This window comes from Haliotis asinina, unplaced genomic scaffold (genome assembly GCF_037392515.1).
Source record: "Haliotis asinina isolate JCU_RB_2024 unplaced genomic scaffold, JCU_Hal_asi_v2 scaffold_18, whole genome shotgun sequence".
Taxonomy (NCBI): Eukaryota; Metazoa; Mollusca; class Gastropoda; order Lepetellida; family Haliotidae; genus Haliotis; species Haliotis asinina.
In genome coordinates this window covers 111,968-133,699 of record NW_027133890.1, presented here as the reverse complement: position 1 = coordinate 133,699, position 21,732 = coordinate 111,968, and the positions used below count along the sequence as shown (strand labels likewise).

Below are 21,732 nucleotides of genomic sequence, written 5' to 3'. Positions count from 1 at the left end.
TTAATCCTTGGACATCCTGGTAGACGTCCCCGTTGTGTCATTGTCATCCACGACCTCAATATCATCTTCTCCTGCGTAGCAATCAGCTAAGACAAGCATTTCAGTGCCGTCATCTACATCGGGGACGTCTTTGTTGTGGGGAGAACACCAGAGGTCTGTGTCCTCATCTCTGATCTCGCCCTTCGACTGTTTTGAGAAAGGAGGAGACTCAGTGAAGGAAGAGATTCAGTGACTATGTTTGGCTATATCAATAATAAGTTACACGAGGGTATGCATATGTCACCTCACGGGGAGAGAGGTAAACACATGGGAGCTTATCGTAATCAACATCAACTAATATAGAGTGAACGTCACCCTGGCCAGTGTAAACGAACTCTGTTATCCAACAGGGGACCTGTTCACAATAAATCTAAACTAGTAAAAGAATACATGTCAGGACACTTCAGGAGTGAGTTAGTGTGTTTCTGCCGTGCTTAGCAGCATCAATACAATACAATATCCCAGGAATATATCACAGCGATGGGAGACCGACGTCACACGTTGTACCCATATGGGAACTGGATGTCGGGTTTTCGGTCTGACGATCTAACACTTGCCTGCCCCACCGGGCACACTCCAAGACATATAACACCCCCCGTCACGTGTCCATACTCACTTTCCGTGGAACCTGCGTCTGTAGTACCATGATCTATCCGACAAATGAAATATTTACAAATGTTAACATATCATACAAGTGCTATGCGGCATAACCAACTGCCAAAATCTTGCAATCGCCCCAAGTGTTACCTATTGACGTCATGATTGTATACCCTTATGAAAACTTTGGGCATAGTGAAGTATGTTACGTCCATACCTCCTTCGTGATGTAAACTACACTTCGCTCTATGTCCATGACCTCCTGACTTCCTAGTTTTGATTTCACCCAACCCGGTCGTATCCTCTATATATCATTCTGAGAATCGACAGACATGTTCCTGTACGTATTGGTGTCACAATAATGCCAAAACATTGTTTTCTCCCTTTATCACGACGATTGTGCAATTACGACGATTGACTGGCGTATGAGTTTACTTCATTAGACGGGATTTAGGAGGTAATGCATACAGCTGCGTACTGTTCCTGTTACTGAACATCCATATGCTCAACTTGTCCATGTACTAATTAGATCTAGATAGAACCTAAGAAAGGCCACCCAGTAACTTCCGATTGGTCAGTCTGACTCGAGCTCGCGCCATTTACAAAAGAGGTAAACGTTTGTCACTTTATACACTTAATTGCGCTGAAGGATTGTGCAAGTTCTACTAGTACAGAAGAGTTACTGGTACAGTTGATAGTTAGCTGACATCCATCTTCTGAACAGGACGTACAGGTAAGGCTACAGTGTAAGGCCGCTGCTACATCCAAGAAGACACACGTCTGTAGTGGCATGACACGCATGATGGAGGCAATTCCCAGGGCATGACGTACAGTTTGATCCCCAGTGACCACCCTCACAACCATCTGTACAGTCGCTGTTGTCACTATAACGCCCTTGCTTACACCCACTGTTATACGGAGACGAACACCGGGGACCATACCAGTCTTCTACACAGCCGCGTGTACAGTCTCCACTCTGGTTCTGCCACTCTGGCGTACAGTTGGACGTCAACGTCACAGCATCTCCCCGACAAATTTCTGCTGTCTGAAAAGTAAGAGGTGGTCGACAACGCTTGCTACATACCGTGGTACAGAAAGGTCCATAGAAACCTGGTACACAGCCATGGGGGCACCCATCCTTACATGAACCTACGCAGTTGTTACAAGTGTGTATTTTCTGTATATTCTGTTATTAATTAGGTACTAATTAATATTGCTGTAGTTGTAATTCGGTCAGAATATTAAAGGATTCAGTGTTCGTTATTATCGGCCACGTTTCCTACGGAAAATTAATTAAGCGGTATGCCTCTAAGGCAGTACTTGAGAGTTACCTCCCGTTAAATAAACAACTGTTGATTGTTTCGAGGCCATTCTACCGTGTTGACGATGGCTGTATTACGAGTGTGTATTTTCTGTATGTTTTGTTAATAGCTGGTCAACACTTTTAACATTCTGTTTTTCCGGAATTTATCTGCTCCTAGTTTTCTACGTTTACTTCCGGGACACTGTTTCGAGTGCATTCTACAGTGTTGACGATAGTCGTGTGCGCCCGAATGTTCGGGAAATGACATAGAAAATATATGTAAAGGCTGGTTGCCGTGCGGAGGGTGACACTCACATTCATTCATAATTGCAGGATCTCTGCCACGCTTGAAAATCCTGTCAACACGTGAATCTACATTATCTGCTGCCGCACCGATCGCTTTGTTGACATTCTGCCATAGTTGATTTTTTTTCACACCAAGACTTTGGTGAGTTTGCTATATTGTATTTTGTGACCCACTGACTTAGATTTTGTCTCTTGAATTGTATCTAAACTCTGCATTGTTATATTGACTTGTGACTTTGTATAGCTTGCTCTCGTAATATAATAATAACAGAATTTGAACGTAAACAACTTGTCTTTGTTCTGTTTTGCATGGTTTACAAGGTGATGTCTTAAATTGTTGTCACGGTAAATTCTTAACCGTAACAGCTGTCTGTGCTGGAACATTCGAGTAATGACTGTTTATATATAAAGGCTAGTTGCCAGGTTGTGAGCGACAAACTGACACATTCACATCCATTTACTGGAGTTTACATTCCCAACGCATTATCCGTCAACTCCTGAAACTGCTGTCAGACCGCTCGCTGTATTATAATCTGCAAGAGTGTTCCTCTCTAACACTAGGCCTTGTGTGAGTTTGCTATACTATATATTTTGTGACCCATTGGCTTAGATTTTGTGGCCTTTGTGCTGTATTGGAAATCGATATTGTGACTATTGAATTGTGACTTTGTATACCTTGCTCTCGTTGCAAAATAATAATATCTGAATATTTTAAACTTGTCTTTATTCTGTTTTGCTGGTTCACACGGGGGTTTCTTACATCGTTTACATTGTTTGTCACGGTCAATTTTTAACCGTAACACAATTCTCACACGAGTGTTTACACTCACCGCCAAAGTATGATGGATGACATTCCTCGCATGTTCCAGTCTTCCTGTTGCAAACTTTACATTTGTCAGGACAGTTCTTACACTCCAGCCCATAGTAAGAGTGCTTACATCCTTCATGGCATTTTCTGCCATTGTGACAATATTCCCCGTCACACCCTCCCGGACAATGTGTGCAGGGTACAGTGTGACTGTCACAAGGTCGGATACAATTGGAACCCTGGTACCCTGGCTCAAAGCCTTCAGTACATCTACCGATACCTCGGTGGGGAATCAACTCACACACACGTGTTGTTCCTACAGTGACTGCTACACACAGATCTACACTGGTCACCAAAGTATCCTGCATAACACTGTGTTAAACACCTGGTGGTCTTGTCATCACAGTCGGAACACTGCTGGTTGCCCCTACAACGAGCACCTGTGAATTGTAACAGCTACATATAAACACAAAACCCTAAACCCGCTTCGCCTGTGTTACAACAGACATCAATAACTAAAAGATGTATCCATGCAAATAAACTGATAATATTTTGTAAGATCCATGTAGTCTAGTAGCTTGTTTGAAAAAGATGACACTTCGACATTTCGATGTATAGAGACAAATAGCTCTGTTTATTTTTCCCAGGAATAGTAAGATGGATATAAAGTGTAAGTACAATATATGGTTTGTTCGAATAAGTTGAAGATCAGTAACGTATATTCCCCGAACCAAAACCCTGGATTAAATATAAACTATTGCAGAATACTTTTCTACAAGACAAGCAACAAACCAGAAAGGAGACACTGGGACGCATGTAACATAGGACTCTTAATGGTAAACATTCTGTTTCTGTTTTCAACGAAAACCATGTTATTCAGATTTGACTTTTGACAACATTTTCGTCTCCGTGGGCTGTTTGTTATCAGGAGAACACCTGGTGTCATCCTCATGACTTGCAGAGATTCCTTCATATCGTAGTAACCACCACTTAGAATGTGGCAAGTCTATGGAGTTGATCTCATCTCTGTTTTCTATCTATGAGATGACTATGTGGCACCTCCATGCATCACTGCTTCACATTATGCTTATTATATAGTCACAGTATTAGGTAGTGCTTGTTTTATACGTTTTCAAACCTGTAAACGTAACAGCCGCAAAGTTGAATGAACATTATTGAATAGAAATAATCAGTCAAAACCGTCATGGTATATCTGGAAGTGAATGAACGAATTGGTTACTGACACCAAACACAAATTCTATTGATCACACACATGGGACACAGCGGCTACTGGTGCTGTGCGCAAGCGCTACTGGTACTGGGCACAGGCGTTGTTGTTACTGGACACAGGTGCTACTGATACTGGACACATGTGCTACTGATACTGGACACAGGCGCTACTGGTACTGGGCACAGGCGTTGTTGTTACTGGACACAGGTGCTACTGATACTGGACACATGTGCTACTGATACTGGACACAGGCACTATTGTTACTGGACACAGGTGCTATTGATACTGGACACAGGTGCTATTGATACTGGACACATGTGCTACTGATACTGTACACAGGCGCTACTGGTTACTGACACTAAACACAGACACTGTTGGTCACTCACATGGGACAAGGTGGCTACTGGACAGAGGCGCTGCTGAGCAAGTTCGTGTATTCTTCATGGCGTGGAATGTGAATTTGAAAAATGTCGAAAACAACAGCATTACCAAAACCTCAACACCCAAATCCCAAATATTTTCTGTATTGTCCCTAATGAGATGACCAATGTTATAAGGCAAGTGACTATTGATATTTTAAAAACGTTTATATGTTTATCTGTTTCATATTCCCTCCCTCCTTTAGCAGCGACCAGAAACACTTACCTGTGAATGGAAACCCAGCGATTACAGGTGATTTTTGACATGCTGATTTTCTGTGAGATGTTACAAACACACACTGCCCTAGTGTCCACTACATCGTGGACAGGACATATTTCTTATCCGGCTAAACTTGTTTCTGTTTGTGTTTCCTAGCTGCAGCCAGTCATATGTCCATACGGGGCACTGAGGAAGACAAACTTTCCAGGCAGCCTGCATATGTATGGACTCCTGTCACCAGGTAAGGAGAACTGGAAATTATTTAACCATTCACATTAGTGGACTGTTTTATTTGTAAGTGTGTCATAGGTCACACGTGTAATCAGTGATGACAAATATGCGAAACTGATTTCAAACCTAAACTGAAAAACTGAATACGTCTTCCATAGCATTTCAGAAACTATTCACCACAGTGCAGAAGAATATTGTATATTGGACTGTAAACATGTATACATCACAAATTGACCTCATATGCAGTATTACACCATCTGGGAATTATGTAGATGCAGATACATTTAATTGTATAGGGCACAACCGCATGCTTTAAATTATTCACGTGTGTAATACCGGCATTGTTGCTGAGAGCATAGGAGAACGGAACGCAATTTCCTGTGGGATACCTAAGTACTTTGGGGTATATTGTGAATTTCAAGTTAATAATTCCTGATTTGGCCGAAATAGTTAAAATCAGTAGTGGGCCTTTTTGGCCCATTTTCATTTCTTCAAGATGAAACATCTTGAACAAAATGGTGAGCTTGATGTTACAAGAAAGGCAAACACTGAGTACATTTCTCAGCACTTTAAAACACGGAGAACATGTTTCAGCACTTTCAAACACTGAAGATGTTTGTCAGCACTTTAAAACACTGGGGATATTTTCCAGCACTTTAAAACACTGAGGATATTTTTCCAGCACTCTAAAACACTGAGGACACTGGGATAGGGAGCTCTCGAACAGTAAAACGCATAACATCAAGAATAAAGATCGCACTTTTATTTCTCTCTGAAGGCGGGATTAAAGGTATACAATGACAGGTCCCGTTTCTTCCTCAATGTCCAAGGAACTGTCTTGACAGGTGCCTGCTTCAACTTCTCCTGCTCTGGTATCTGCTCTTGTTGCCTCGGGACGTTCTTTTCCCCTGAAACAGTTCCAGCAGGAACACTTGCACGATCAGCATGCAACAATTTTACACATGCTTTTACATTTATTCCATGGTGTTTTCATTACTGTTCTTGACAGCAACCCATCTTGTCTCTACACATGAAAAACATTAGCTGCCAAAAAACTATGTCAGACGGTATAATTGTGGTGTGGGTACTGGCAGTGATAGAAACCTACTTGATTCTGGACAGACCTCTACGATAGCAGCAGCATCCTACGTGTTTGTGGACAGCCCTCTACGGTAGCAACAAGTACCACATAGAGTTGTTGCCAGGATACAGATGACAGCCAGCACCACATACTTCACAGTCTCTATGTTGATAAGTGGAACATCTGAAAGTAATAAGCACAATTATGTGACTTTTCTTGTCTGAAATAGTTAATTGTGTATACCTCAGAAGCCTATTCACACAATACCCGAGTGTATCTCATTCCTTATGTTAGCGTTTGTGTTTCATATCGCCAACAGTGGGCATATGAATAAGTGTACTGTGTTTTCCATTTTGGGGGCAAGTACATATTCCGTACTACCAGTCCATAATTGCGCTCGGTTTTTGGTGCTTGATATGAAACTTGGCAAGAACTTCACTCACGTTTGAAACACTACGAAATTATCTATCAGTTCAATACACGGTGATTTCAGAATGAACTTCGACTATGTAAAACATCACAGCTAACCCATGAAATTCAGAAATGAAAGGCAGTCATTGAGACCTTTGAGTATTACTTACTTGTGTCACAAGCCCCGATGGGACAATCAGGTGATGAGGCGTTGTGAGTGCAGTTGTATTTACACATGGTGATGTTGTGTTCACTGGGTTTTGTAAGAACCCCACCAAGACATACAGTACTACATCCATTACAGGGCAGTTCACAACCAGATGTACTATTGTTACAACCACTGCAACAAGAGACGTTGGATAAGACACAGGTGAGGTTGACGCATTGCTCCAAGCAGCCTTCACAAGAAGACACATGGTGTTCACATCCGACAGCACACGCCCCTGTCTGGTTACATCTCTGGTGTTGACAGTTAGAGCTGCATCGTCGGGAACACTTGGGGCCATACCAGCCATCAACACAACCGTGGACACACTCGCCACTCTGGCTGTGGCACTCAGGTGGGCATGATTCTCCATCTGGACATTGTCCATCAGTAGTCAGTGAGGGGTTAGGACGGCAGGTGTCACTGCATGCTTTAGTACAGTCGTCTCCATAGAAACCGTGTCTGCATCCCTGTGTACAGCCACTCTCACATCCTCCCACACAGTTCTCACATGAGTGTCCACAATCTACCCCTGAATAAGGAGGGTGGCACTCCTCACAGGTGCCTGTCATCCTGTTGCAGGATTTACATCTGCTGGAACATGCCTTGCATCCTGCTCCGTAGTAGGAGTCTCTGCAACCAGAGAAACACGCTCCAGGCACCTGACAATATTCCCCATCACATCCACCTGGACATCTGGTACAGCCTGTGTGGTGAGTGTCACATGGTCTCTGGCAGGTGAGTCCCTGGAATCCAGGTATACAACCATCAGTACATCTCCCAATACCTTTGTCAGGGACCAACTCACATGTGTGGTACCTGCACCTTTTGCTGCAAACATCCTGGCAGGTTTGGCCGAAATATCCTCTGTGGCACTTTGTCTTGCATAGACCTGTCTGTTCATCACACTGAGAACAATGATGACTGTCGGGACAATTGGCACCTGTAAATGAGAATGTTGTTATTTGGCAGTGTTATTTATTGTGTAAAATGTTCCAAGTGGACTACATTGTACGTTTGATATTTAGTTAAGGTACTGTGGCGTGCTGTATGTAGACAGTTTTGGACGGGACTTCAGTGTACGGCAAGTCTGTGTGACTTTCACATGGTGTTGGAGGGTCTTTTGGATTCCGTATCCTAGGTATGAAAGGGCAGCTTACTTTCCCCTCATCTCACATGTAGTTCGGTTTATTATTACTAATTTTTGTTTATTGTCAGTTTGAACTCCAGGGTTTATTCATGAACAATACAGATAGTGAATTTCTGTTATCAGTCTAAGGGAGATAACCCCTCGTACATTTATAGACATGTCATATTAGAGTTACCTCTCCTGTATTTTATGTAACTGGAATTCCACAAAGCAAAGAACAAGTATATCCAACATCAGGCATGAGATAGTAATTAGAGGATCGCCAAGTGTTTAAAATCCACTACTAGACTCAGTATCATAGATCCGGGGTGAAAGAAAAAGAGAAGAAAGAATATGATTGATCCGGGGTGGGAGAAAAAGAGAGGAAAGTCGACTCTAGAAATGAATTACAAGCATATGGAAAAACTTGTTTTGCGATGTTATGACCATGAAAACTTTAATTAGAGCAACATAATTTACACTGAGTAAAGTTCAGTCTAGGTGGATTCTAATAATGTTAAGATATTGTCAACAGTTGATTTTCGACTGGCGTATTACAGACCGAAATACAATCCCATGTTTCATGTGTAGGTGGAGCGTCGTGACTGGGACCGACTCCTTTGTCCGTGTTTGAGCGAATTTTGATGATTGAATGTTATACAGATATTCTTGAGAAATTTCTTCTTCCAAATGCAGAAGTCTTTCATGGGAGTGGCTGGATTTTGCAACAAGACAATGACCCAAAAGACACTGCAAAGCATTCTAAACAGCCGTTTTCCAAGAGAAAAATGTGACTTTGCTTTCATTTCCCAGCTACAGTCCTGGTCTGAATCCAAATGAGAACATCTGGGAGATAATGAAGAAGAGTGTTAACCATAAGGGTCTCACCACACGTCAAAACATGGTGAGACAGGTAGTGACATATTGGGACAGTATCCCCATGGAACTCTAATCTCTCTCATAAGGAGCATGTCTACTCGCATTAAACTGTGCATGGAAGGTAACGGGGATCTGACAAAATTTTATTAAATTAAAATTTTATTAAATTTTATACCTGCAGAAATACACATTGTATGTGCAAGTATTGAATGCTTATTAATTTCAGATTTTCAATCATTATTTGATTTTTAGAAATGATCTTGGAATTCTCGGATTATGAACGGAACTGTAAACGGATGAAGTTATACCGGATACTCAACTCATGCCTGTTGGGAACCATGTCCATTGCTGTAGTGGGGTGAATGTCACCATCTTTGTCTTTATTGCAATAATCGCCGTCTTGATATAATAACTTTTAATTTGAATACTCATTTTAAAATACTTTAAGTTATATGATTTTGATATTCTATTTTATGCATTTCCTACTCACGCCGCAGACTCGGTTGGATTCCCTTCATGTATAAAGTGAGTGAAGCCGATTCATGGTGTCCCCCGTCATGATGTTGCTGGAATATTGCTCAAAGGGGCATAAAACATTCTCACTCACTCACTCCTCATCGGTGACACACGACAGCTAATAGAGTTGTCCACAATTCAACAGGACATGCCACAAATGATGGCACGACGTTGACTTAGAGTTTCATAATGTCCGGCTTTGATACACCCTCTCACTATTTCTGTATGGCCACTGTGCTACCTCTGCAGTAATTTGTATTGACTTGATAACCATATTATTGTAAGCTGGTTTCACGGCATGCTAGTCGTTTACAAATTGATTCCCGGAGGACTTTTATGGCAAACCGTAACAATACGTTATTTCGTAAATATACGTTTTATTATAAGTTTTACTGCAGTCGATCAATCAAATAAAGCAACATACAGACTCCACTGATGTGAACTAACACAGTAGAAGCAGCTTAATCCCATAGACACATACATTTCCCAACAACGTAGGGAGGCATTTCATATTTCAAGGCGATATTGACGTAAATCATAGAAATCAGTAAATGTGTAAATTCTTGACAAGGTAGAATATGATAGTGCTGATGAGTGATGAGTGTCTGCGTGTTTTGATTTCATCGAGGACATTTCGTTTTGCCAACTCTGACAACCTACAACTTAGCAATAACAACGCAGTTTAAACCACTTACACGTGCATAGAAACATGCACAACTGCGACATTTAACACATGCAAATGATGCTTTCATGCAAGCAAACCCCACAGGTGATGTTTCTCTCTTTGTTACCGGAGAAATAGCACTGTCAACTGACACCATTGCGTTAAGCCAATGTAATTATAATGGAGCGGGGCTCATACACAGTATACACAATACACACAGTATACACAGTACACACAGTATACGCAATATACACATGTAGCTCGTCTGCTTACCTTGGATGATGATAACTATGCATGCGGCTACAATCCCAAGTAGCCACATTTTCATCAATGAAAACAAGACAGCCGATGAAAGTCCAGATAGACTATTTGATAATACTGGGTTGCATGTACAAGTGTGACAGATGCAACTGCGGTTTGTAATACACTGACGAATGCTTGTACATAACATTTGATCTAATGACCAACATCCGTGATGTGAAACCCGTCAATCCTCAGTTTAGAAGATATTATACCGTTCAGATTAGAGGTTTTGCTTTCTTTTTCCGGATAATTGCACGATCGTGCTTGTAAGAAATATTAATAGACTTCAGTAGGAATCGAATGTAAAACAACAACACTGAATACATTTCCTGTGCATTGTACATAACAGATCTGTTGATTGCCTTTATACGCGTCGTTCTGTTTTGAAGTTACAGGACTCCAGAGAGAAGTATGGAGGCAGGTATGAGTTATAATGTCATCAATGAGGTATATGACGTGGATAACCCTGACATCTGTAGCAAGGTTCCACACCGACACACCGAGGATTTGTCTGTGTGTTTCCTTCTTTTAAGACATTGAAGGATTTCAAACCAATTAAAACCAACCAAAGTTTTGGAGAAATCCGTGTTAAAATGGACACAGTAACATACACGTACCATGAAAAAAAACCAATGTGATAGTATGCTTTCTCGTTTCCTCATGTCGTAGGAATAAATGAGTGAGTGAGGGTAACACCGGTTTCACCAATGTTAAAGGGGTTGTAGGCTTCAAGTGTTGAACAAATGAGCACGAATATTGTGCTATCTAAACGGGACGTGGCGGAGTTCGAACCAGCATTTATTGGTTTCAGATCATTTGTACAGAGCAAACTGGTCAACCCGTGACCCCTAATTAAGGTGTTTGGATGTTACCGCTATATACGGTAAACAGATGGAATCAGTACACCAATAGTCTACACTATAGACAGTCTTACGTCTACACACCTTCCTTCATGTCTTGTCATTTCTTGTTATCATCTGACTGCTTCTTGTTAATCCCTGCACATGTAACTTTGTTAACATTTGTATGTGTGAATATGTTTACAGGTACACTTTCCTAACCTCTGTATATGTAAATTGCTTGACAAAATGTAGATAAGGTATTAAACTTAGCTCTGAGATGGATCGGTAATCCCCTGCTGACTGCAGGCAAACTGGGGTACACCGTAAAGGGTGTCCTTCAAATGATCCAAGATGTTTTTCATTCTTGCAAAAACATAATTTTAATTCAATTGAAGATGGAATACATCGGTTACTTATCGTGAAACATCTGCCACAGTCTTTGTAGGCATTTTTTGTCTCCATATATGTTTTAAGTGTACTTTTTTATTGCAAGTGAATATGGCTGCTGTTTGTTTGGTTTGGTTTATTTTATCGTTACAGCACTAACTTGTAATCATGGTAAAAGTACAAAATTCAAAGTACATAAAATACTGAGATTGTCCGTGATGAATATGTAGTGATATCTGTATGAGATCGCCATCGCCGTGGTGTTTCATGAATTGAATATAAAACACAGTGCTGGCAATAGAGCCAGATGGCGTCACCTGTCAATTAGGGGAACATGTCCAGTATGTCACTATGGTAATTCGTATATGAATTTGCTATGTTCAGTTGTGTATGACACCTGTTCTTTAATTTGTGATTTGGCATTTGTTTTGCACGTGAGTGTATCTGCACATACTTGGTCTTGTCGCTTTATAACTGAAATATTACCAAACAATTGGAAGCCTAAAAACATATCCAGTTTTAGTGAACTATTTTTTTAGCGGGTCAATGGTATAGCAGATGATGGCATTGTTCATTAACACAGATGGCGCATCCTCAGATGTGACGGATGCTTAGATACGTGTTCGATAGCCTGAAGCCTGGCATGTGGATGTTTTTAGCCAAATCATTCCATGGCCAGGAACCATTAGCAAAGTCATGAGAGAATACAAGTAATGGGAGTATACAACCCCTATCCGAATCACAAGGCTTCAGCCGATCACGTCAAGTGGAGAATAGAGACAGAGAGTGGCACCCATCATCATTTGTCCAACAGAACGGTCCAAAATCGTCTAAAATCGACCGGGTACACTCGGACGACCCATCGTCGGTTGTTATGCACAGACCACAAAGTAATTATTATGACTGTAACATTGTGTATGGGTGCGCACCACCAGCTTATACAGGGAGGCATTGTAAAATTGAAACTTTCTGCTGATTGTTCTGTCGTCAAATGGAACTACGTCTGCAAGCCATCATAACGCCACTACGTAGGCAAAGTTTTCTGTCATCTGTAACCTGTTGGTAAAACTTTGAATCGGAATCGTCTGCAAACATGTCGTAACAATATTTGCAGACAACGTGTCTCTTCCATTGCTTAATACAATCACATATTTTTTGTCAGTGGTAGTCTGTTTGGGACACGCTATATTGTTATGGCTCCTTGTGTGGTGGCGAGTGGTCCTGTGCGTAGTGCTCAAGTCACCATCAGTTGAAATTAAGTACCGTCGAGCTCGGACAATCCTTGGATGGTTGACCCTGTTTGGCAGTTTAACTCCTGAGGGTTTCTAGGACGTCGGTCCTGCCCCACAACGAAGCACATGGGAAACATGTGGCCTCACTTTAGGCAAGTGAGTTTGTTCAAATTTGCCTCTGTTCACCCAGCAGAAAATGGGTACCCGGTGAGACAGAGTCCTATAACCTTCTACGGGTAATGATAATCACATTCTGATTAGAGCAACTACTCAGATGAATACCAGGCGCGCTATATAAGTGAATTATTATCATTATCGTTCAGGGTAACTGCCCAAAGCCTGATAATAAGGACAGATGTGGAAATCTTTCATGCTGTTATTAAGCGTTGGTATTATTGCGTTTTTCTATCAACGTAATGACAGCGTCTTCTACATGATCTGCTTCAATTAGGTCTTATTATATAACCTTACCAGCTTGACCATGCGTGCCCCACACTCAGAACAATTGCACTTTTAAACGCAATGTTATTTCACTCGGGACCTACCCACACTTAGCCAGTCTTCCTGTGCTTCAGCTTTTCTGACACGTGGAGGGTCAATGTGATCAGAGGTTAAGTTTAGCTAAAATGTTATGGCTCGCTCGGCCAAGGACATCACCACCTCAGCAATAGCCCAAACCAGATTGATAAGCCCCTGAATGTATTAAGCAAATATTTCTTTCAGCACAATCAACAAATATCCCGTTCTTTGTTTTCGACCCTGTTTTCAGTTTCACACCGTGTGACGGATCAAGCACCAGTCTGCTGAGTAAACTGCTATCACATGCTGGAGAATGTTGGATACTATATCACTTCTGGCTGATCTGTGTTTTAGTTTCAAATATTCCTTACACCGATTTCTTTTTCCAATTATACTCCCGTTTTCAATTAGCTCCAGGTGACAACAACAATGTCTGGTAAAAGTGATTTAAACACAGACTAAACCCGGGTTTAAACCCATAAGTGGTTCCTAACCGTCAACACACACGTCAATTTGATCTGAGGCACAACGACTGTGGTTACCAGATGTTATAAGCTAAAATCTACAATGCATGGTTTTAACAAAAGCAATCACCAATCAACCAAAAACCTTAAACGTATTTTGTTTTCGTATGTAGAGTTTAGTAATGCATGTCGCTCTCAGTACTTAATCATTATGTTCTGGTGTAGTCTTAATGATCTTGTTGAATATGGACGTTACGGCTTCTGTGTTGTAACTATTCAGAATAATACGTAATATATGATGTACATGTTTTTGGATTTTGTAATATATACAACGATTCTACATCATGTATTTACTGATCCTTAGGTTAATATTTCAATGATTGTGAAAAAAGTCAGATATATCTATCTGCGAGCGAGTCTGTATGAATATGTTACTTTTTGGATGTAGTTTCGTTTGAAATTGAATATGAATGTTTGACTTGTGTTCTGCGTCAGAGTATTTTAAACGTAAAGTACAAATATGTGAATGTTTAATTCTGTGTAAAAATATCATTGCAATATTTTATCGCTATAGTTTGCTCCACTCTCAATAGCCTCCCATATAAATAGCATGGTTTAGGTCCTGGGACGGTGAGACACTGGTCATATGATGTTGTCCTGTCACTAACTTTGGCGCTGTGACCATGACGTAAATTATCTCCCTTTCATCTCAAATCATTAATGCTCTTAAGACGAGAGAGTGATATGCTGTTATTTGGTTTAATTTCACCCGCCGACTTCCTCTATATTTATTATTAATCATTTAGTTTCATTTAATTATATGACCAACTTATCACTTCTGGTAAATGTTTTAACTCACTCACTCAATGTGTGTGTGTGTGTGTGCGTGTGCGTCTCTATCTCTCTACGTCTGAGTATGTGTGTGCGTGTGCGTGTGCATGTGCGTGTGTGTATCTAATGTCTGAAAGTGTATTTAGAATGCATGTATTTTTCATGTTGATGTAAGTGGCATTTGTCATATGTGTGCCAGGTTCGAATGACGACCACTTTACATCAGGTGAGTGGACAGTGACAAACAAAGTGTCAGTAAAACTCGCATACTCTCAACAACAACCACCTATTATTGTCCTCGTCACAGGATCTTCAGTAACAGAGAAATAATTGTCTAGTTGTTAGCAGTCATGCATAACCAGTACCATCAGTCTACTTGGCTCACTTCCTGGACACATTCTCAGTCCTCACATTATGTAGTATATAGAAACAGTGGTATCTTGTCACAGTGTAGTATAATACAAATACAAAGCTCTCCCCTGATGGTATTCCAACTGTAAGTACAATTCCTAGTTATCTAGTAGATACAAACTGTCCTGTGACTGTATTTCTTGTAATGCACAATTGTCGTTATACTGCACGCATTGTTCACAGACAGATAGATTGATATCCCAGTATTCTGGTGCTCTATACCCTTTGTCACGGGCAGTTGGGCAACTATATCACAGATGTGTTGACTTCATCGTCAACGGGTGTATATAGCTCATCTTCGCATCAAGGACAACACTTCTCTCAAGTTGTGTGTAATCCTTGGACATCCTGGTAGACATCCCCGTTGTGCCATTGTCCTCCACGACCTCAACATCATCTCCTCCTGCGTAGCAATCAGCTAAGACAAGCATTTCAGTGTCGTCATCTACATGGGGGACGTCTTTGTTGTGGGGAGAACACCAGAGGCCTACATCCTCATCTCCGATCTCCCGGTACAGCTCTAACTCTTCGTACACAGCTGAAGGCGTGGCCCGTCGTCTGTTTTGAGAAAGGAGAAGACTCAGTGAAGGAAAGATTCAGTGACTATGTTTGGCTATATCAATAATATGTTACACGAGGCCATGCATATGTCACCTCACGGGGAGAGAGGTGTCGTAATCAACATCAACTAATATAGAGTGACCGTCACCCTGGCCAGTGTAAACGAACTGTATTATCCAACAGGGGACCTGTTCACAATAAATCTAAACTAGTAAAAGAACATATGTCAGGGCACTTCAGGATTGAGTTAGTGTGTATCTGCCGTGCTTAGAAGCATCAAAACAATATTCCAGCAATATATCACAGCGATGGGAGACCGACGTCACACGTTGTACCCATGTGGGAACTGGATCTCGGGTTTTCGGTGTGACGATCTAACACTTCCCTTCCCCACCGGGCACACTCCAAGACATATAACACCTCCCGTCACGTGACCATACTCACTTTCTGTGGAACCTGCGTCTGTAGTACCATGAACTATCCGACAAATGAAATGTTTACAAATGTTTACATATCTTACAAGTCCTATGATAACCAACTGCCAAAGTCTGGTAAATCACCCCAAGTGGTACCTATTGACGTCATGATTGTATACCCTTATGAAAACATTGGGTATTGTGACGTATGTTATGTTCATACCTCCTTCGTGATGTAAACTACGCTCCACTGCATGTTCATGACCTCCTGACTTCCTAGTTTTCATTTCACCCAGGCGGGTCGTATTCTCTATATATATCATTCTGAGAATCGACAGACATGTTCCTGTACGTATTGGTATCGCAATAATGCCAAAACATTGTTTTCTCCCTATCTCGACGATTGAGCAATTACGACGATTGACTGGCGTATGAGTTTACGTCATTAGACGAGATTTAGGAGGTGATGCATACATCTGTGTACTGTACCTATTACTGAACACCCATATCCATAACTTGTCCATGTACTAATTAGATCTAGATAAAACCTAAAAAACTCCACCCAGTAACTTCCGATTGGTCAGTCTGACTCGAGTAGGCGCCATTTACAAAAGAGGTAAACGTTTGTCACTTTATACACTTAATTGCGTTGAAGGATTGTGCAAGTTCTACTAGTACAGAAGAGTTACTGGTACAGTTGATAGTTAGCTGACATCCATCTTCTGAACAGGACGTACAGGTAAGGCTACAGTGTAAGGCCGCTGCTACATCCAAGAAGACACACGTCTGTAGTGGCATGACACGCATGATGGAGGCAATTCCCAGGGCATGACGTACAGTTTGATCCCTCAGTGACCACCCTCACAACCATCTGTACAGTCGCTGTTGTCACTATAACGCCCTTGCTTACACCCACTGTTATACGGAGACGAACACCGGGGACCATACCAGTCTTCTACACAGCCGCGTGTACAGTCTCCACTCTGGTTCTGCCACTCTGGCGTACAGTTGGACGTCAACGTCACAGCATCTCCCCGACAAATTTCTGCTGTCTGAAAAGTAAGAGGTGGTCGACAACGCTTGCTACATACCGTGGTACAGAAAGGTCCATAGAAACCTGGTACACAGCCATGGGGGCACCCATCCTTACATGAACCTACGCAGTTGTTACAAGTGTGTATTTTCTGTATATTGTGTTATTAATTAGGTACTAATTAATATTGCTGTAGTTGTAATTCGGTCACAATATTAAAGGATTCAGTGTTCGTTATTATCGGCCACGTTTCCTAAGGAAAATTAATTAAGCGGTATGCCTCTAAGGCAGTACTTGAGAGTTACCTCCCGTTAAATAAACAACTGTTGATTGTTTCGAGGCCATTCTACCGTGTTGACGATGGCTGTATTACGAGTGTGTATTTTCTGTATGTTTTGTTAATAGCTGGTCAACACTTTTAACATTCTGTTTTTCCGGAATTTATCTGCTCCTAGTTTTCTACGTTCACTTCCGGGACACTGTTTCGAGTGCATTCTACAGTGTTGACGATAGTCGTGTGCGCCCGAATGTTCGGGAAATGACATAGAAAATATATGTAAAGGCTGGTTGCCGTGCGGAGGGTGACACTCACATTCATTCATAATTGCAGGATCTCTGCCACGCTTGAAAATCCTGTCAACACGTGAATCTACATTATCTGCTGCCGCACCGATCGCTTTGTTGACATTCTGCCATAGTTGATTCTCTCTCACACCAAGACTTTGGTGAGTTTGCTATATTGTATTTTGTGACCCACTGACTTAGATTTTGTCTCTTGAATTGTATCTAAACTCTGCATTGTTATATTGACTTGTGACTTTGTATAACTTGCTCTCGTAATATAATAATAACAGAATTTGAACGTAAACAACTTGTCTTTGTTCTGTTTTGCATGGTTTACAAGGGGATGTCTTAAATTGTTGTCACGGTAAATTCTTAACCGTAACAGCTGTATGTGCTGGAACATTCGAGTAATGACTGTTTATATATAAAGGCTAGTTGCCAGGTTGTGAGCGACAAACTGACACATTCACATCCATTTACTGGAGTTTACATTCCCAACGCATTATCCGTCAACTCCTGAAACTGCTGTCAGACCGCTCGCTGTATTATAATCTGCAAGAGTGTTCCTCTCTAACACTAGGCCTTGTGTGAGTTTGCTATACTATATATTTTGTGACCCATTGGCTTAGATTTTGTGGCCTTTGTGCTGTATTGGAAATCGATATTGTGACTATTGAATTGTGACTTTGTATACCTTGCTCTCGTTGCAAAATAATAATATCTGAATATTTTAAACTTGTCTTTATTCTGTTTTGCTGGTTCACACGGGGGTTTCTTACATCGTTTACATTGTTTGTCACGGTCAATTTTTAACCGTAACACAATTCTCACACGAGTGTTTACACTAACCGCCAAAGTATGATGGATGACATTCCTCGCATGTTCCAGTCTTCCTGTTGCAAACTTTACATTTGTCAGGACAGTTCTTACACTCCAGCCCATAGTAAGAGTGCTTACATCCTTCATGGCATTTTCTGCCATTGTGACAATATTCCCCGTCACACCCTCCCGGACAATGTGTGCAGGGTACAGTGTGACTGTCACAAGGTCGGATACAATTGGAGCCCTGGTACCCTGGCTCAAAGCCTTCAGTACATCTACCGATACCTCGGTGGGGAATCAACTCACACACACGTGTTGTTCCTACAGAGACTGCTACACACAGATCTACACTGGTCACCAAAGTATCCTGCATAACACTGTGTTAAACACCTGGTGGTCTTGTCATCACAGTCGGAACACTGCTGGTTGCCCCTACAACGAGCACCTGTCAATTGTAACAGCTACATATAAACACAAAACCCTAAACCCGCTTCGCCTGTGTTACAACAGACATCAATAACTAAAAGATGTATCCATGCGACTAAACTGATAATATTTTGTAAGATCCATGTAGTCTAGTAGCTTGTTTGAAAAAGATGACACTTCGACATTTCGATGTATAGAGACAAATAGCTCTGTTTATTTTTCCCAGGAATAGTAAGATGGATATAAAGTGTAAGTACAATATATGGTTTGTTTGAATAAGTTGAAGATCAGTAACGTATATTCCTCGAACCAAAACCCTGGATTAAATATAAACTATTGCAGAATACTTTTCTACAAGACAAGCAACAAACCAGAAAGGAGACACTGGGACGCATGTAACATAGGACTCTTAATGGTAAACATTCTGTTTCTGTTTTCAACGAAAACCATGTTATTCAGATTTGACTTTTGACAACATTTTCGTCTCCGTGGGCTGTTTGTTATCAGGAGAACACCTGGTGTCATCCTCATGACTTGCAGAGATTCCTTCACATCGTAGTAACCACCACTTAGAATGTGGCAAGTCTATGGAGTTGATCTCATCTCTGTTTTCTATCTAGGAGATGACTATGTGGCACCTCCATGCATCACTGCTTCACATTATGCATATTATATAGTCACAGTATTAGGTAGTGCTTGTATTATATGTTTTCAAAACTGTAAACGTAACAGCCGCAAAGTTGAATGAACATTATTGAATAGAAATAATCAGTCAAAACCGTCATGGTATATCTGGAAGTGAATGAACGAATTGGTTACTGACACCAAACACAAATTCTATTGATCACACACATGGGACACAGCGGCTACTGGTGCTGTGCGCAGGCGCTACTGGTACTGGGCACAGGCGTTGTTGTTACTGGACACAGGTGCTACTGATACTGGACACATGTGCTACTGATACTGGACACAGGCACTATTGTTACTGGACACAGGTGCTATTGATACTGGACACATGTGCTACTGATACTGGACACAGGCGCTACTGATACTGGACACATGTGCTACTGATACTGGACACATGTGCTACTGATACTGGACACATGTGCTACTGATACTGGACACATGTGCTACTGATACTGGACACAGGCACTATTGTTACTGGACACAGGTGCTATTGATACTGGACACATGTGCTACTGATACTGGACACAGGCGCTACTGATACTGGACACATGTGCTACTGATACTGGACACAGGCGCTACTGATACTGGACACAGGTGCTACTGATACTGGACACATGTGCTACTGATACTGGACACAGGCACTATTGTTACTGGACACAGGTGCTATTGATACTGGACACATGTGCTACTGATACTGGACACAGGCGCTACTGGTACTGGGCACAGGCGTTGTTGTTACTGGACACAGGTGCTATTGATACTGGACACATGTGCTACTGATACTGGACACAGGCACTATTGTTACTGGACACAGGTGCTATTGATACTGGACACATGTGCTACTGATACTGGACACATGTGCTACTGATACTAGACACAGGCGCTACTGGTTACTGACACTAAACACAGACACTGTTGGTCACTCACATGGGACACGGTGGCTACTGGACAGAGGCGCTGCTGAGCAAGTTCGTGTATTCTTCATGGCGTGGAATGTGAATTTGAAAAATGTCGAAAACAACAGCATTACCAAAACCTCAACACCCAAATCCCAAATATTTTCTGTATTGTCCCTAATGAGATGACCAATGTTATAAGGCAAGTGACTATTGATATTTTAAAAACGTTTATATGTTTATCTGTTTCATATTCCCTCCCTCCTTTAGCAGCGACCAGAAACACTTACCTGTGAATGGAAACCCAGCGATTACAGGTGATTTTCGACATACTGATTTTCTGTGAGATGTTACAAACACACACTGCCCTAGTGTCCACTACATCGTGGACAGGATATATTTCTTATCCGGCTAAACTTGTTTCTGTTTGTGTTTCCTAGCTGCAGCCAGTCATATGTCCATACGGGGCACTGAGGAAGACAAACTTTCCAGGCAGCCTGCATATGTATGGACTCCTGTCACCAGGTAAGGAGAACTGGAAATTATTTAACCATTCACATTAGTGGACTGTTTTATTTGTAAGTGTGTCATAGGTCACACGTGTAATCAGTGATGACAAATATGCGAAACTGATTTCAAACCTAAACTGAAAAACTGAATACGTCTTCCATAGCATTTCAGAAACTATTCACCACAGTGCAGAAGAATATTGTATGTTGGACTGTAAACATGTATACATGACAAATTGACCTCATATGCAGTATTACACCATCTGGGAATTATATAGATGCAGATACATTTAATTGTATAGGGCACAGCCGCATGCTTTAAATTATTCACGTGTGTAATACCGGCATTGTTGCTGAGAGCATAGGAGAACGGAACGCAATTTCCTGTGGGATACCTATGTACTTTGGGGTATATTGTGAATTTCAAGTTAACAATTCCTGATTTGGCCGAAATAGTTAAAATCAGTAGTGGGCCTTTTTGGCCCATTTTCATTTCTTCAAGATGAAACATCTTGAACAAAATGGTGAGCTTGATGTTACAAGAAAGGCAAACACTGAGTACATTTCTCAGCACTTTAAAACACGGAGAACATGTTTCAGCACTTTAAAACACTGAAGATGTTTGTCAGCACTTTAAAACACTGAGGATATTTGTCAGCACTTTAAAACACTGAGGATATTTTTCCAGCACTCTAAAACACTGAGGACACTGGGATAGGGAGCTCTCGAACAGTAAAACGCATAACATCAAGAATAAAGATCGCACTTTTATTTCTCTCTGAAGGCGGGA

At 41.4% G+C, this 21,732-nt stretch overlaps 1 protein-coding gene across 1 annotated transcript; it reads right to left on the bottom strand.

Moving 5' to 3' along the window:
• LOC137269916 (scavenger receptor class F member 1-like) lies at positions 1-17,149 on the bottom strand. Its single transcript, XM_067803759.1, has 6 exons — positions 17,097-17,149; positions 15,345-15,586; positions 6,817-7,794; positions 6,304-6,418; positions 5,951-6,062; positions 1-186 (listed from the first exon to the last, which is right to left on the bottom strand). The coding sequence occupies exons 1-6, from the start codon at positions 17,147-17,149 to the stop codon at positions 1-3; spliced, it is 1,686 nt and encodes a 561-aa protein (XP_067659860.1).
• Positions 17,150-21,732: the final 4,583 nt, after the last annotated feature.

Bases quoted from the DNA above. Each gene is read 5' to 3' on its own strand.
- LOC137269916 (XM_067803759.1), bottom strand. From the start codon at position 17,149: ATGGGTGCCCCCATGGCTGTGTACCAGGTTTCTATGGACCTTTCTGTA. The intron at 7,795-15,344 runs GTGTTGTCCTTG...TCTCATTTACAG, and splicing joins TTACACACAACTTGAGAGAA to GTGCCAATTGTCCCGACAGT. The intron at 6,419-6,816 runs GTAAGTAATACT...TATTACTTTCAG, and splicing joins CATCGGGGCTTGTGACACAA to ATGTTCCACTTATCAACATA.